Consider the following 17897-nt stretch of genomic DNA (forward strand, 5'->3'; position numbering starts at 1 on the left):
GTGTGTGTGTGTGTGTGTGTGTGTGTGTGTGTGTGTGTGTGCTTATACTTTCCCTAGCAGTTCTACATCTGGAGATGGATGTGTTTTGTCTCAACAAGGACACACAGACAAACACACAGTGCAAGTCATATTTATCAGTTACTAGTGCAGTGCCTGTTGAAAATGTGGAAGTTTCTTGTACAGCGAGAGAGGAATTTGTTGTAAGTGAGACTTTGTTGAAACAAAATAAAGATGGGCTGCAAATTGAATCAAGCTTTGGTCTTCCGTGAAGTTCGAATTGTTTTCTGCAGAGAACAATCAAATGAAAAGGACGTTTTTCACAATGCACACATCAGCTACAGAGTGTAGTAACTGTAGTATTCCTGCCTTATAACTTGTCCCCCAGAGAAAAGAATACCTTGTTTGGAGAACAGACTAATCTTAGTATAACAGTTAATCTTCGTAGGCAGACAAGTTGGAGCTGTTACGTCTTTCTGAATCTGCCCTTTGTGTGTCAAAGTTCTCTACTGGTTGTTCTGTCTTAGCTGAAAAAACAACTTGTGTCTTTATGGTCTCAACCTGGGACCTACCATGATAAACATGGCTTTGGACAACTGTTTCTGTTAGACTTTGTGGCCTTGGAAGAAAAATGCAAAGACAAACCATAGTCTTCTTCTTCAGGGAGGACACACAAAGAGAGATTCTAAAGTCATACACCCTGAAAGGCATTTGTGAATACTTATATGAATAATCAACAATACAAGCAGATACGAATGACAGTTGACAATCGGACAGTACACAGGTCAGTATGTCAAAGAATAATGACAGGAGTAAAATCATAAATAAACATGCGCTATATAAAATTTCATAAGATATAATTCCACTGAATTCAGGTTCCTAATAGCCACAGGAATAAAAGAATCCCTGGCACGTCTAGTTCTTAACATAGGTAGCCTGAAACGGCGACCTGAGGGGAGCAGATTAAACTTCCCAAAGAGTGGGTGATCATGGCAGTAACAAATGATCAAGTAAAAGTAACAAAGTACAGGCTTGGAAATGTACTTAAAGTATAAAAGTAAAAGTACCCTTGCGAATGAATAAAAGCTATCTGGATCACACAAATGTTACCAGAGTGCAAGCTGAGACACTTCAGTGGAAATGGTGAAAAAAGGCTCTTTATATGCCGATGCCTACAATGTGTACATGGATGTCTGCCAACAGACCTAAAACATCACACATGATTATTGTCACAGAGACTGGGGCTCCGGGTTAATAAGATTATGACTGAGTAGGAAGATATGAATTTAGTTGTGATTCTGTGAAAATGTATAGATCCAGTTTCTCTTTTTTTAATCTTTCCCTTAACATTTAAATTAATCTATGTAATAGTATGTGTGTGCTCAAATATGGCACAACATAAGTTATGCAACTTACAGTTCTCAAGGACGAACACACAATCTTAACTGATTATCCTCTGGACCACTAGTGGGCACATTTGTGGAATACCTGCAGAACAGGGATATGGAAGTAGTTCTTTTGTAGATTATGGTGAAACTAGTGTATGTAGTAGTAGTGTTTTGCCATTGAGAACAAGCTAGTATGCTAGTGCTAGCAGGCTACGGTTAGCCCCTCGTCTCAGTTAGTTACGTAGAAAGCTGTGCCAATTTTGAACAGCTCACCCAGAGACAGAAGGCAGAGGACATTCAGAAACCCGTATCTCACTCAAAACAACATGGATAGTTTTATTTTTTTCAAGTTTGTATGCGTGTGGAAGCACCAGAGACACAAAATAACACCCAAAATAATATGAGCACTTTAATGTCTGTTTATTTGTCACAAGTAATATTGCGACAACGATATTACTCGTGATAAATAAACAGACATTAAAGTGCCCATATAAAAAGAATCACTTTTTCTGGGATTTGCGGTGATTTTTCTTTTCTTTTTTTCTTTTTTTGTGTCTCTGGTGCTTAAAAACTTGAAAAAAACGTTACCAAATATCACATATTTAATCCCATTGTGAATTCCTCTACTTGGTCAGTTTCACTTTACTCTAAAACTCATGCATAATATTCACACATATAGTCTTGGGGCAAGACTAAGATCATGGTTCAGATTTTGAAGCAGCAGGTTTTGGCAATTGAAGCTGAAGTGTTCCGTTTCCAGTATTACATTTTTGAAGGATTCTTAAACTTCCCTGCTGGGTCTTTTTTTATAAAGATGATGCACTTAATTGAATTGGCAAATACTTATTTTTGCAAATGATATTTGCTTGAGTCCTAGGGCATGTTTGTTATAAACAGGCAACTAAATAGGAATATGCATCAGTACATACAGACACACACACACACACACACACATAGTCACACCTCCCTGTGCAGATTTCTCCTCCAGCTGTTCATTTCTCCTTGGCTTTTTGAAGCCTGTTCATGTCTCCCTGTGTCCCTCCCTCCGAAGCCCTATTTCTCATTCTCTCCCCTTCTGTTACATTTCATGCATTTCTGCCTCCCTTCCTGATTTCGTCCTGTGTCTGATTTACTTTCTCTTTCCCCACTGTGTTCAGACTCAGTTATCATATATTTCATCATGTCACTGGGTACAAAGTAAGATGTAGCATTGCTTTCTTCGTGCACTTTTTTTTCCTCCTCTGGTCCTGTTGCATCACAGGGGTTGGTTTTTTACCTGCTGTCTCAATGCATGCAACCTTGCTGTAACACAAATCCCTTTTACAACTGTGTTTCTATGTTACATTCCCATGCTGGTTGAACATCTCTGAGGATTTTTGTGTACAGTTTTACATGATAGCCTTGTCTTTGATATGTGCTTCTTTATCAAACCAACCAATTGCTCCCACTAGTAAATTAATGGATTATATTAGACTGTCATTGGAGAAGTCCATAATGAGCAGTGGCTACTTCTAAATGTAGCTTTCTCATGTGATATTGATTGGCTCCTTATAGAGCGAGCCCAGTGAAAAGGTCAATGAGAAGCTGAGACACATCTCAAGTCCTCATTTCCTAGTTTTATTCTTGGCTTGTCAAACTGTCTCGCCTGTCAAAGCTAAGCTGCATTCCCACTCTGCTCCCTGCATACCAAAGTATCCACATCAAAAATGGGTGTGCGCATGTTCAGTGTATGCACGTGTGTTAAGGTCAGAGGAACCAGCATTGCAACACTGTCAGGTAGCAGCAGCATCAGCCGACAGCAGGTTCATTGTTGTGCTGTTCCAGACTCCAGCTGATAAAGGCTATTAGTACATACCAGCAGCAGTTTGGATATGACACGCAGCCACAGCACTGTCACTGTTGGGTGTGGACACAATAATGGTAACGTATCGCAGAAAACTAGAGTAGCCTATAGAAAGTGTCAGCTTTAATACACATTTGACCATCTCTGCTTATGAGTTTTCAAAGCTGCTCAGAGGAGCTAACACATTTCGAAAGAGATGAACAGTCACCACCCAAATAACTGGTGCATTACACACAATAACTGCAATATTACAGTATTTAGCGTGATAAAGGGAACAATATTAAAGTTTTAGTGAGGGGGAACAGTGGACACTGTTGCTCTTCAGGTTAGTAATGAAACATTTGTATATTTACTTTTTTACATTTACATAAATTTGAAATAAAAAGAAAAGCATTTTGAGGGTAAATACCTGACTTTCAGTTTTAATTGTAGAGGGAAAATATCCATTTTAGTTGGACAACATAGGAATTGTTGCCCTGTTAGTGTCCTGCTGCACTGTTCAAAAGTCTATGTACATAAAGGGCTCTGACTCTCACGCAGGAGGTGGACAGAATGGGAGTAAACACTCTCAAACACAACTTTAATCTCGGTTATTGCTTCATTTCAAGTCAATTTGCTGGAGTACTGAGCCAAATTGACAGAAAAAATTGTCACTGTCCCAATACTTACAAGCTGCACTGTACACAACTACAACCCCAGTAATAATCGCAGAGTTGGAATCGGCTTTTCTGTGCCAGTGTCTCAAAAAAACCAACTGCTATTGCCCATTGGGAGCCTCAGAAAGCTGGTATTTGGCAGAGCTTTCAGTAGCTTTCATTAAGAGATCACTTACATTCAAGGCCAGCACACAAACACGCAGACACTGCCGCACTGAGAATAAAAGTTGGATAATTAAACAAGGAAAAAGTAACTTGATCTGATGCATCATCCTTATTACATTTTTTTCAACTGTAGCTAAGTTTACATCCACTTGTCAATCGAATAATCCTAAAGTCGGTTAAAAAACTCATGCAAATAAAGCTGGTGAAAGTGTGTTTCCATCCAACGGCTTTAAAGCAAATAAAAACCTGTGCGTAATGTTGTCTACCAACAAATGTTGGCAATTAATATTGCACACGTTGTAGTGCTTATTTGCCAGCTGATAGCGACATATCAAGCTATAATATGAAAACGCTATCAACACATTGCTATGATAATGCAGTTGCAACTTGCCTCTTATTTTTCCTGTGGCACCGCTGCAAGACAACTCCTTTTTTGAGACATGTATCGCTGTTTTGAGTGCCTTCCATTTACTCCAGAGGATGTCCCTCGGCTCGTCGTAACCTTTGTTTGCCATTTTCATTTGCGAGTTCCTGATAAATTAAATTCAAAAAGTCTTTTGCCTCCTCATTCGTCCACTTACATCTGTCTTTGTTGACACCCGCCATATGCGCAAACAGAGCGGACATAGTGGGCAGAAATGAACTAAAACTTCTTGTTTGTTTGAAACCATATAATGACCTAAAACTTAATCGCAATTAACTATTTATTCAGAAAATAACATTTCCATTAGCGTTTACCGCATAAGCCGTATATCAATTAAGATAAAATCCAATAAGACTAAACATATTTCCTCTTAGTCAATATTAATAAAATTCCATAGAGTTTAACAGTTTCCATAAAGAATTTTTCCTTCAATATCACTTAATTTGGATAAAAATGTGTGGAGGGAAACATAGCTACTCAGGTTCTTGTATGGGTGAAAATTGAATGATGCCTTCAATGACACAATGTCTTCTTGTTACTGCTGAATGTAGTAGTGAATATGTTATAACGTAGACCGCCAGACACCGCCTACCAACCTCCTGGGTCTGTCTGAGGTTTATTCCTAAAAGGGAGTTTTTCCTTGCCACTGTCGCACGCACTAATTGCTTGCTCTTGAGGCAATTACCAGAATTTTTTTGGGCTTTGTAAACTATAGTGTGGGCTAGACCTTTTCTATCTGTAAAGTGTCTCGAGATAACTTTTGTCATAATTTGAAACTATGAATAAAATGTAATTGAAATTGAATTGAACACGCATTTATTATGAGCGAGGGAAAAGAAAATGAGCCCTCCATATGCACAATTGAACAGTTTCAAGGAAGGTCATAAGGGGTGTACAGCCTGGCCTTTGTAGACACACTTTGTAAACATCCCTGTACCTTTTTTTTTATTTTTAATGGACATTTATTCATTGAGTATGCAGCTCAATCCCAACATCACCGTCACCATCATGGACACAGTCGGGTCCAAAACTCAGCACGTCAAGTTTGAAAGGTGGGATAGGAATTATTCTAATTCTCCTGTAAGAAAAAGATTATGTTTGAGGAAAAAATGCCAGAGATTGAAAGAGAGAGACAGCAGACAGAGACCGGTAGTGGCACTCCATACTGCCTGTATCAAAGCCATTATTCTTCAGGAGTGGAGCGGGTGGGCACAACAATAACAACAAGAGAATAATGGATATTGAGAAATTCACACAGACGTTGAAGAATAATGAAAGGTCAGAATGCTTATTGAGACAGCAGCAAAGCACTAGAAAGGCTAAAGCAAAAACACACACACACACACACACACACACACACACAAAATGTGTGTCTGGGATGCAATCTTCCAGAACACAGAAAATGGGTAAGCTTCATTCTAGCCCACCTGACAGTGCATAGCCAGTAGCTTGATGAAATGGCTGAAAGTCAGTGAGCTCTGAAGGCCATTAGATATTTCAGGTGATGGCCCTGCACTCCGGTCCCCCTGACGTTGTGCTTTTCTCCACTATAGCGGTGATCAGGCCGAGGACATGAATGCCGTTAGGCGTCAGTTAGCGAGTCAGGGGGACACAGGCTGATAAGCGTATGTTCATTTTATAAGCTGGCTCAAATAGGCTGCAGAGAAAAATAGGATTTTGAGAATTTTTCCTTCTTCTTTTGCTCTCTCTCTCTCTCTCTCACATCTTCTGGCTCATTCAGTCTTTTTCACGTTTTTTTCTTTTTTTTCTTTCTCTATTCACAACCACAGGGTTTCTCACAAGGTCAGGTGTGGAGTCTTTCCTGCCTCTCACTGCTCCACACCTCCCGTCTCACCTCCCCTCATCTGCCTCTCCTCGCTCTGTTTCTCTCCCCTTGTACTAACCCCCCACCTCTCCATTTTTAGTTTCTCTCTTGGTCTCTTTTTCACCTACTTCCTCACTCCCTCCTCTTAGTTCTCTCTTCTAAAATCTCTCTTTTGTCCCTCAGCTGTCTTCTATTAACCTTGTTTATAGCTCACACTCTCTCTCCTTCAAGAATCACCTCCTCTCTCTTATTATCGCTTTCTCTTTGCACTCCCTCTTTCCTTCTCTATTTCTGGCACCGCGTTCTCTTCACACACTTTCATCCCCACTTTCCTTACACCCCACCGCTCTCATTCTCCCATCAGTTTGGCATTCCCAGGCTGTCTCTGGTCTTCTCCTTCCTTCAGATTCATTTTCCTCTTCAAAGACGCATGGTGGAATCAGAGAGGACCGTGTTAATATGGCAAGGCTGTCAAGGCGTGCGTGTGACATAATGATTGGTGACAGGACTTAGGATGATTGGTGACATCTGACTACTTGAGGATGCTGAATAGTGCCGTTTGCACGAGCATGCATTTGTTTGTGTGCATTTGTTAGTGTTCTTTGTATGGCACCTGCAGGCAGCAGAGCTACTGTTAAGTAGAGCAGCGGTGACACACGGCTTCTGGTATCATTCTCCTCCCATCCAACCCTCTCTTTCTCTCCCTCTGTGCTTCACCATTCTTCTCAGTCTTACCCTTGAACCGTCATTTATTCTCTAATTCCCTTAGTTCCTGTCTCCCTCTGCCTCCTGTCTCTCTCTTCTGTTTAATATGACCAATGCTCTCTAAATATTTATACTGACAATTACTGTTTCAAATGCTGCCTTGCCTCAGCATTTCCTAAAGCCTATTGTGTTCACATACATGCAGACACTTGGACACATTGAGATTTGGTGTCATTAAAACAGCATACACAGAAGAAAAAGTCAGACTTCAGGGCTGGGATTCAGGGGCTATTATGGAAGATGGGGACTGCAAGTCTTTGTATGTCTTGTATGTAGTATTTATTTCTCTAGGGCTATAAAGAGCCTCATAAGGCCAGCCTGTCTCTCATCTGAGCTCTGGCAGGAGCTGACCTCCTCTTATTGCCTCAGAATGACAGACAACAGACCTAGCTCCGCTCTGCCCCCACGTTATGGGGACACAACAGCTGTGCATGTGTTTGTATGTGAATTTGCACATGTGCACACAAGTGAAACCTGAGGCAGAGTAACTTTATCTTCAGTGCCACATTGTGTATTGACCTCTGACCATCAAGACTAGCAGTCAACAGTTTCAATTACCCTTCATCCCCTTTTCTTTTGCTTTGCTACATCCTTTGGTTACCAGAGTACAGCTAACTGTCAATCTACCTAGTCTCACTCACTACAGTGGTTCTTAGCTTCATCCTTACTCAAATTCTCTAGACATTTGAAAGATCAGGAGCAAAGATATCGACAATAAAGCTGACATGAGACGTATACATGTGTTTATGCTTGTACATGCTTTTGTGTGTGTACTTGCACGGATATGCTTGTGTATGTGTCCATGACCAAAAAAAAATAATAATAAGCTGTTTCAGCCCAAAAGGCTCTCTGTAGCTCCCACAGGCTGCTCAGTGGTTGTCCAGAGGTTCCTCAGTGGCTTCAAGGGGGTTGTTTTGTGGTTGTAAATTGGGCTGGTCCTGGGAGAGCTGGTGTTATTCTAGGAAAGGCTTGTTTTCCTCCACTTTCCCACTCAGGCTTTCACTCCTTCCTCAATCGTGTTGATATCTCAGATCTCCCAAGAGTAGAGAAGATGTAGTGTTCATTGCTCATCAAAAGTAAAAGACAGCACTGGCCTTTCCTCTTATCTACTAGCCTATGGGTTTCATGTGTGTGGTTGTTTTGTGTGTGTGTGTGTGTGTGTGTGTGTGTGTTCGTGTTCCATCGTCCCTGTAGATGATATTAGTTTCAACACAACAGCTTTGGCTCAGCACAACTGGTGGAACTAGTTCCGCAAGTAATTGTTTGTCTTTAGGGGAAATTGTTTTTCCACTGGTGCTGTTGTATGTGTAGAGCTTGCTGCTAAATGCATTGTAAGCACACACGTATCCGCATATGTAGCCCATGCTGCAAACATTTGAAGTTGTGTATCCGCAGGTAATCCACTCTTACTTAAAACAGGTGCCATCTTGCTGACATACACTAATGCGCACTTACTCATACAAGTAATTACATTTTTACAGAGACCTGGATTACACACACGCACACGCAGACAGAATTTTTAAAGCTGCCTTGCTCTTTCTATTTCTCACCCACCCACCGACACAACTAAGAAAAGCATATTTATTTTGACTCTTTGCTGTAACAGAGGAATGTGTCGGCACAGCAAATAGCAGGCTAAAGAAAAACATAAACCATCCATATGATTTATGACTTATGTACAAAAGAGAACTGGCTTTCTTCTTCTTTTTCCCCAAACATCCCTTTTTTTATTTTAGGCCAGTGCGTCTCTACAAACGCACAGTCATGGAGAGATTCCAGACTCTTGGCCTACCTGCCTGGGTTCACTAATGCTGTCCTCTGTTGTACCAGACACTGCCACACTGTCCTCATTTATCACCAGGAGACTAACATAATTTTCCTCTGCTCCCTTTCCATGTTTCCTAGATTGTGAAGGAAGAATACTGCAGGCATTAATGTATCTCTCTCTCTGTCTGTGCTTCTCCTAGGAGTGTCAGGTCAGCGGGTGAAGGTGGAGCCAGAGGTGTTGTCGTATCCCGGCCAAACGGTTAACCTGCGCTGTGCCTTCACTGATGCCACTGGGATACAGCTCACTATGGTCAGACACTCTCTCACGATACAAGTTTTTCTTTTTTTTCAGTTAGGATTTGATTACTTCTTTATACACCACTCTAAACTGGGTTTGTGGTATGAAATTCTAATAAAAATGTCTGCTTCATCCCCAAATTGCAGTTCAATGGGCTGACTTGACACAGTACAATTTGTTGAAATTGCTTACACAATGAAAGCAAACACATGGGCAATTAAACGAATGACCAATGTAGTATTTCACTAAACGAATGAACAATGTAGTATTTTACTAAACATATGCCCATTTCCCTGTAAAATAAAGTATTTGTTAATTATCTATGATAACCTGATTCTGCAGGTGTGTGAAACTCCGACAGAAAGTCCGTCAGATGGACAAGAGAAATTCATTGCAATCAAAATAAACATAAAATGATAATACAGGTCCATTTGCCTTGTTTACCTAGCCCATTAAACATTAATCTAGCAAATCGTAGCCAACAGAAATAATCCTAAGGCGAGTAATAGGTTTTTATCACATTTAGGCTTAATGTTATAATACTCCAAACAAACTAATACTAAGCTTCATTTTGCTTCAGGGGATTGAATATGGTAATGTGAACACTTCTTAGTTGCATTTCAATGAAGTGGGAAGTACACAACTGTTGTCGTTTATGCTGAGGGAGAGAGAGAGAGCACGAGAGAGAGATGCTCTTGAAAAAGTCACATCCATATTCAAACCGGCTCGACATATTTTATTATGATGCTGTAAACGCTGCCCTGTGGAGTTTACTTTGGATGTCTTAAAATGCTCTCCATCGTTGTGATAAATGAGGTCTGTTGTTTTTCCTCAATCGTTTTACGAATCCTAACCACTGACCCCGGGCCTCCTCCACCACAGGTCACGTGGATCTATGAGCCAAAGGACGGAGACAGGATCAACATCGCGGTTTTTCACCCCAACTTTGATCCCAACTACCCCAACTCACCCATGAACGGCCGAGTCAGCTTCACATCCAGCCCTCCAAACCTGGCCAGTCCCTCCATCGAGATAAGGGATGTAAGGATGACCGATGAGGGGAAGTACATCTGCGAGTATGCTACCTACCCTAGTGGCAACGAGCAAGGCATCACGTACCTCGTCATGCTGGGTAGGTCACTAACATAACCTACTTAATGTGTATATACAGATAGGTGACACATTATTGGACACACAGAGATCTGATTTTTCCATTCTGATCCTTGATGTAAAGATAGCAAAGATGTCTAGGTAACTAGGCAACAAAGCTATTATCATCAGTAAAATCCCTCCAGGTTGAACATCTAAAACATGAAATATTGAAAATTCCAACCCAAACTCTTCACTGGGTTTCTGTACCCAACCCTACCAACATGTGTTTCTGGGTTCAAACTCATCACAGGTTTCTGCCAAGCAAGGACTTGAAACATTGTTAATTGCTCCCTTTAAAATTTCTATTTTATCACATTAAATTCAATTTTATCACATTCTATCACTTTTCTAGCCCTCTTTGTCAGGTACAAAGGAATGAAACTCAACATGACCCTGACTAACTTGTTCTGAAAGATCTGTAGTTCTGTAGAGACTTTTAAACCATGGATGGATTGATTAGTCAAACACGAGAATTGGCCAACTGTCTTAAACCTTATTTCTCAATTATTTACCTATTCTTGCCAAAAACCTAGTTCTGTGTTCCATGGTGCTTGTCACTCCAGAAGAGTTTCTAGAGACTTGTTGAATCAAGTTGCATTGAAACTGTTACGTGATGGTTTTTTCCTTAAATCTCTCATCTGTCTAACAAGTGTGTGCTTATTTACCATGCTTACTTATAAATGCAAAGTACTCTCCGCCTACCTCTCTATCTCTCTCCCTCCCTCAAAGGTAGCATGCAGGTTAAAAGCATGTCCAGCTTGGCTTAATTGCTATTATAAGTGGTATTGTCAGATCAGTTATGTTCTTGTTAATGCAATTCAACCATTGGTTTAACCTTGGCCTGGCACCAATGCCTTTGCTCCGCTCTCTCTCTCCAACGCATCATGCCTCCCTGCTTCCCCTAAGGCACTATATTGATCTGGCTGCTTGTCATGCCTGCTGTCAGCGCCTGTCCTGCCTGCTCTCCTTTGATCCCACACTGCTATCATAGAGGGAAATTGAGGAGATATAAGGAGAGGTAGATGGGTGGGGGATGACAGAGATCCTGTAGTAATTTAGAATTAATGAATGGCAATGCATTGGACCAGTAAGGGAAATATATCAATGGCAGTTGATAGAGAGAGAATAGATTAAAGATATAGAGAGAGAGGATAAGTTATAGGGTTTGGGTGTTTGCATTGGTGCTCAAAAGTGTTGTCAATGTAGGCCCTGGAGAGAAAATAGAGAGAGACGGTGAGAGGGTGAGTGGATGAACCGAGCGTGTTTGGAGATTGAGGTTTTGGATTTGCTTTTGCCAGGCTGGTGACTCAAATTGTTTATCAATAATGGTGCACATTATCTTTTCCCTCAGCTGTCTTATTTCCATTTTTATCTATTTCTACATCCTTTAATCTTCTCTCTGCCACTCTGTGTCTTTTCCTCTCTCCACCTTCCACCCTCGCATCAATCCATCCGTCCATCCATCAGCTAAGCCTCATAACTCGGCCTCCATCGTAACAGTGGAAGCAGGCACTAAGCCGGTCGTTGTGGCACGCTGTGAGTCTGTGGATGGCCGCCCCGCTGCCCAGATTTCCTGGGTGACTACAGCCAATGGCAATGCAACAACAGTGTCTAAGCCGGGTGCCAACAACACCGTGACCGTGACCAGCGAGTACCAAATGGTTCCCACAGCTGCAGACAACGGGAAAGACCTTAGCTGCGTGGTGGCACACAGGACCCAGGTCAAACCAGACAGCTTCCCGTTGAAGCTAGCAGTACAATGTAAGACATCTAACAGACACACACAAACACATAACCCAGCACTTATTTCATGGATGCCTTTGCTGTTCACGCTCTAAAATGAAGTCTTGGAGTGATTCCTTGAGCTCATGTCAGTTTTTTTTCTCCTTTCTTCTGTTATTCATCTGTCCTTTCCTCAGATGCCCCTGAGGTAACAGTAGTGGGTTATGACAATAATTGGTACCTGGGTCGTACACACGTGGTGCTTACCTGCCTGGCTAGTGGAAACCCTCCTCCATTGGCCCCCCAGTGGAAGACGTGAGTATCCGTACACCCATCATCTCTTTTGTCTTGTTTTTTCTTGGTCAGTTAGTCTTTTTCCTCAGTGTTTCTTGCTTTCCCTTTCTCTTATCTTTTTTTCTTTCTATCCCCCTTTCTTTCCCTTCATTCCCAGGCCACTACAGCCCTGTGCTCTGATTATGGAGATAGCCGTAATATTTCTCACAATGGACTCTGCGACTCAAGATTTAACCCTCGCATAATGAGAACCACAGTATAATTCTTTCTCCCCCCTTTTTCTTTATCATCATTAGCTATTACCTAAACTGTGACAAAATCTGAAAAAAGAAAAGTCTGATACAAAATATGGGAGAGATGAGATTTTGGGCCCGGATCCGGCAGTTTAGATTTTCCTTCTGTCCCCATCGTATTTTCCTCCACTGCGTAATAATGGATTGCCTTTTGAGGAAGGGGAAAACTGATTAGTTTTGCACTGCCGATCAAGATTTGTGGAATTTGATGACACTGCACAATACAGCATATTTCTGTAAATGTACATCTGTCTCAATGCTCTCATTTTGCCTAAAGTCAAATAAAGCACAATCCTATTCTCCCTATTCTTTTTTTCTCATGTCCATCTCCTCATGTCCCTGCAGGATGTCAGGAGAGATGCCAAACACGGTACAGATCACAAATAACGTGCTGAAGGTGCTGAAGGTGGACGACGCTGTCAACACCACTTTTGTCTGTGAAGTCGAAAACCTCATGGGGACCGGCAAGGGCCAGGTCACAGTTTTTGTCAGAGGTGAGTTGAAGGACACAAACAAGCACACACCCCAACGCGTGTAAAAGAAAAAGTCTAAATGCATAGCATGTGCATAAGCGGTCTTCAAGATGTAGGTCAGATAACATAAAAAAATATACTAAGTACAACATTGCCATTGTCAGAGGAAACAAGTAATGCGTGTTCTTTTTGTGCACCTCTCTATGATTTGATGAAATAGCATTGGTATTATTCCTGTCATTACAAATCCACCCATTTGCTGCTTTAAGTGGTTAAAACCAAGACGAAATGTATTTTACACAAGTTGCAAATGTTCTAACACTCTGATGAATTGGACACCATAAAGGCAGTGAACATTTTAGAAGTGAGATGAAAAACACGTTAGTGGCTCACTTGGGTCTCGTTCATCATCTAAACCTTCCCCTGGCTTATATAAGAAAACATATAGATCGTCTAAACTGATGAACTGGAACCAAGAGCACTTTCATCACAAATGCTACACATATCCTGGTGTGCTGCGCTCTCATGTTTTCCCCAGGGATACACACCTTTGTTCTGCCTCACATGTCACATGAACTTACACACATTCTCTGTGCTGAAGACTGTCTTGGGTGTGTAGTGTAGGACTAGAGGGTCCAGTTGCTCTGTCCATGGTGTGTGTGTGCCTGTTTTTAGAAAGTGAGTGTATATGTGCATGCATTTCCGTGCTTTCGGGTTCTCCCTTTCAACTTTTCATCTCTCTTTTTCTCTTCATCCTATTAAGAATGCATGTCACTTTTCCATGTCTCTTTGCATGCACTGAATTATCAAAGTTTCTGTGCCTCAGTGGTACTCAAGGTCTGTCTATCTGCTTTGTACATCAAATGGCATTTACAAAGTGTTTTTTCACAAGGTATTTCAAGGTAGTTCACATTGTAAGTGGTGCACATAGACAAGATGATATTTTCGCTTTTCCTTTTTCTAAAATGAGATTGAGCAGTTTGTCGCTTTTGTGATCCTGACTTTTTGGACGAAGTAGCTTCTCAGCGGTACCCTTTGCCATCACTAATGACAGGAGAAACTAAAGCTAAGCAAATGAGCAATGATCATTAGAGTCAGAGACTTGAAGATAAGGCTGCAATTACTAAAAGTGATGAATAGTGACATTGTTGACGTTGAAATGAAGTGGTATTTCAGTGTTGCCTTGGGTTTAGCTGAGACAAGACTTTGTGTGTGTGTCTGTGTGTCTGTGTCTGTGTCTAGCTTCGCCAATTGCAAGCATCAGAAGAACAAACTATAATTCTCCATAAATATGAAGAACACAGACACGGTTTTAGAGACAAAACGCAATACAGTTGCTTCTTCCTAACCCAGGAAGGAAAGCTGGCAAGAAAAGCAGACGCTGTAAATGTCAAAATCACAGCGCTTATCAATATCTCTTCTCCATCAGTCAGGCACAACATTTGACCATAATTACACTTGTGCTTTCCATAAACTGTTGTTGCTTTAGCCTATTATTTCAGTTGTAACCCTGGCAGTGGGAAGCGATAAATAAGAAAATATAGAAACATAATTCAAACCAATGTGCTCATTGGCAACACACTCAAGAAGCAAAACATATAGCCTATATGAAATCACATAGACTACACTCACTTAGCCAACATTTGAAAATGTTTTTATATTTATTCATTTAAGGGCGCAATCACATTCACCAAACCCACCAGACTCCATTTAAATAATCAGTACTTTTATCATCGTAATACACAAATAGCCTATACGTAATTCACTCTGCTTAAAATCTCTATCTTTCATAAAAATACCCATCGGAAATGTTAACGGGGTTGTTATCTCTAAATGATTAACTTTAATGAGCGCGCTCTCTCTCTCTCTCTCTCTCTCTCTCTCTCTCTCTCTCTCTCTCTCTCTCTCTCTCTCTCTCTCTCTCTCTCTCTCTCTCTCTCTCTCTCTCTCTCTCTCTCTCTCTCTCTCTCTCTCTCTCTCTCTCTCTCTCTCTCTCTCTCTCTCTCTCTCTCTGTGCGCACTGAGCTCCAGCAACTCTTCTAAGAACAGTGACATCATTGAGCATCGATTGGTCAGTAGGCGGTGCTTTTACTTTGGTGGATCTCGGACATGGACATGGACATAACCTGCTCCCAACCAGGTGTAGGTGTTGTCAGCATAAATGACCACAGCGATTTAACTCGGTAACAAGTGGTCCAGCGTAGCGATACTGACCTGGCCTTAGTTTAAGAGCAACCCAGCTACTTCATGTCCTTGTTTTCTTTTCTTTTTTTCTTGGCCTCTAGCTTCAGTTTTTTTGTCTTTCTCTCTCACTTCCCATCTTTCTTCAAGTCCCTTGGCTCCTTATGGTGCCACAGCATGCGTCATCACTCCTCTGGGGGCCATTCTGTACTGCTGCACAGTAGTGTAACTTCTAAAAGCTTCTGTAGCATAAAGGATGTCACCATCTCCTGCTGTGTATTACAAGCAACAAGCAAGGCAGATACAAAGATCCAGGGAGCAGAGGGAGGAAGATGGAAGCTGCTTTTAGACTAAAGCCAGAGAACGTGCACCAGGATAGATCAATGCCAGCATGCAATCCTCACACTAAGAGAGCAAGGCATGAGAGAGGGAGAGAGTGGATGCTGATGGAATTTAAAACTCCCATGGGAATCTTGTGCCACTGCATCCTATCTCCACCGCTATTGGCCTCTATCTCTCAGCATGGCGTGTGTGTGTGTCTGTCTCCAAGCCTCTCAGAACGGATCAGTCACCCTTTGCTGCTTCAGCTCCTGGCTGCTTCTCTCCTCATTCCACAATCCGCTTCTTTTCTCGCTGTGTCTTTTATCCTACATTTCCACTCCAATTCTTTATCCCACTTTCTCCTTTTTTTTCTCTCTCGTCTTTTTTTTACTTTCTGGTTTCTCTGGTCTCTTCCAGTGTTGAAGTTCCCACATCCTTGTCATAATTGTCCTATCATCTCCCTCCTCTCTCGTGCTCTCTCGTGGCCGACCACCTCCTCTCTCCTTCCCACTCCTCTCTTACTCACCGGCAGAGAAGGAGGAGGATAAGATGTGAGCTAAATTCACTGGCAGTGAACTGGTGACTGAGGTAACCAGCAAGTATCAGAGTGAAGAAGGATTTGTAGTGTTTTAAAAAGAAACAGGTGGAGTTTGTATTGGTTGAAGTGAAATGAAATGCTGGATGACGGTCAAAACAGAGTGAAAGAAAGATTCAGAATGACTCCAGATTGGAGTGCGATGCAGACCTGTGGAGGCTAATGTGAATGCGTGTAGACAAACGGGGCCAAGAGGGGCCGACAGGCGTGAAATGGCCAGCACCTGCTACATAGCAGGTCCCTAACTCCTCTCCATCACACACACACACACACACACACACACACACACACAAATCAACACACTTGTGTGTGTCTGTGTGGGTGTTTGCTCGTGTCCTCTGCCCTCAGTCTTGTCCTGTACTCCCGGAGGCAGAGAGAAGGATGGATGTCCTCTCTTCTCCTTGCCTCTCCTCCTCTCATCTTCGATCCTGCTGCTTACTCAGACACGTCCTACCCTGCTCTCCCCTCCTCTTTCTTTCAATTTATCTCTCCCTCGCTATCTCTTTCGCTGCAGTTTGCTTTTTTCATTGCATCTCTCATCCTCTCAGTTAGCATATGTTCTCTCCTTACCCTCCTTATCTCTCTCAGGTTGTCTTTTAGCCTCCACAAGTCTGGCTCTGATCTCCCTGCTCAAAGAAAAGACTTCTGCCCCCAGCATTCTCTCCCTCTCTCCTGTTCAGGCCCATGCTACATCCCTCTTTCTTTAAACTTAACTCTTAAACACCAGTAGCTCTTCCTTTATCACAGCTTAGTAGTCTCCATCCCTCCACCCATCCCTCCATTCCAGTCTCCTCTCGCAGGGGTGTGGCTAACCCAGATTCCCTCCATCTTCAGACTTGTTATTCTGTCCCCCCATCGTTCCTTACAGGGATGGCTCAGCTGAACCTCAACATTTTAAATGTCCCCAATTCTGTTTAAGAGCAAGGGGCTTGGACATTTTCCTCCACTGGGTGTGCGTGCGTGCGTGCGTACGTCTGCCTGTATCTGTCAGCGTGTCTCTGGCCATGCGAAAACAGCTAGAGAACAGGTCTGATGAAGCCAAGTATCCCTCCAGCCTGCTACTGGCCCCCTGCCCACCCCTCATTAACTCTCACAAAAACACACACACTCTCTCTCTCACTCACACACACACACACACACACACACACACACACACACACACACACACAGTTCTGTTCGATAAGTTGCACATGCTGACAGAACACTACTAAGTTATGCTCTAGGTGCAGCCCTTCCCAGCGTCATATCAGTGATGAGACCATGATGGTGTGTGTATGAGTTTGTGTGTATGTGACCATGCATGTTTTTGGGAGGCAGCAGTAGACATTACTTCTGCTCCATCTCTCTCATTACTTGCGGTCACTTGGAGCTTACAGTCGTGCTGGACGGGACTTCATAGGCAGCATGCTGTTTTTTTGGCTTCCACAGTATGGTGTTTGAGGGAAGGGGTGGCAGTAACTATAGTTCTGCATGTTTGTTTTTTTCTACTTTTTTCTCGCCTTGTTATCCACACAGCATGCATATTGCAGTTTTTTGCTCATCCAACAACATGAGTTTAAAAGATGTCCTCTCCTCACTCACTGAAATACATTCCATTGGTACTTTGTTAGGATGTGTCTGGGCTGTCGTGGGCCTGTACTGGGAGCCTGGGGTGGCTTCTTTTACATCTATCTCTTGAATCTTTTACGTGTTGTCTTCAGACGGGAAGAATAAAACATGAATTATCACCCACATAGGG

General features: G+C 42.2%; 1 protein-coding gene across 3 annotated transcripts in view; it reads left to right on the top strand.

Annotated features, from left to right (window-relative positions):
* LOC117946230 (nectin-2-like) overlaps positions 1 to 17897 on the top strand; it is an 80589-nt gene that overhangs the window by 23520 nt on the left and 39172 nt on the right. For all 3 annotated transcript variants that reach the window (XM_034874228.1, XM_034874229.1, XM_034874230.1), the window contains exons 2-6: positions 9031 to 9140; positions 10011 to 10260; positions 11748 to 12041; positions 12200 to 12317; positions 12935 to 13083. In XM_034874228.1, coding sequence (XP_034730119.1) covers positions 9031 to 9140; positions 10011 to 10260; positions 11748 to 12041; positions 12200 to 12317; positions 12935 to 13083 — 921 coding nt within the window. The remainder of the gene's footprint in view (positions 1 to 9030; positions 9141 to 10010; positions 10261 to 11747; positions 12042 to 12199; positions 12318 to 12934; positions 13084 to 17897) is intronic.

The sequence above is a fragment of the Etheostoma cragini genome, chromosome 6 (assembly GCF_013103735.1).
Source record: "Etheostoma cragini isolate CJK2018 chromosome 6, CSU_Ecrag_1.0, whole genome shotgun sequence".
NCBI lineage: Eukaryota > Metazoa > Chordata > Actinopteri > Perciformes > Percidae > Etheostoma > Etheostoma cragini.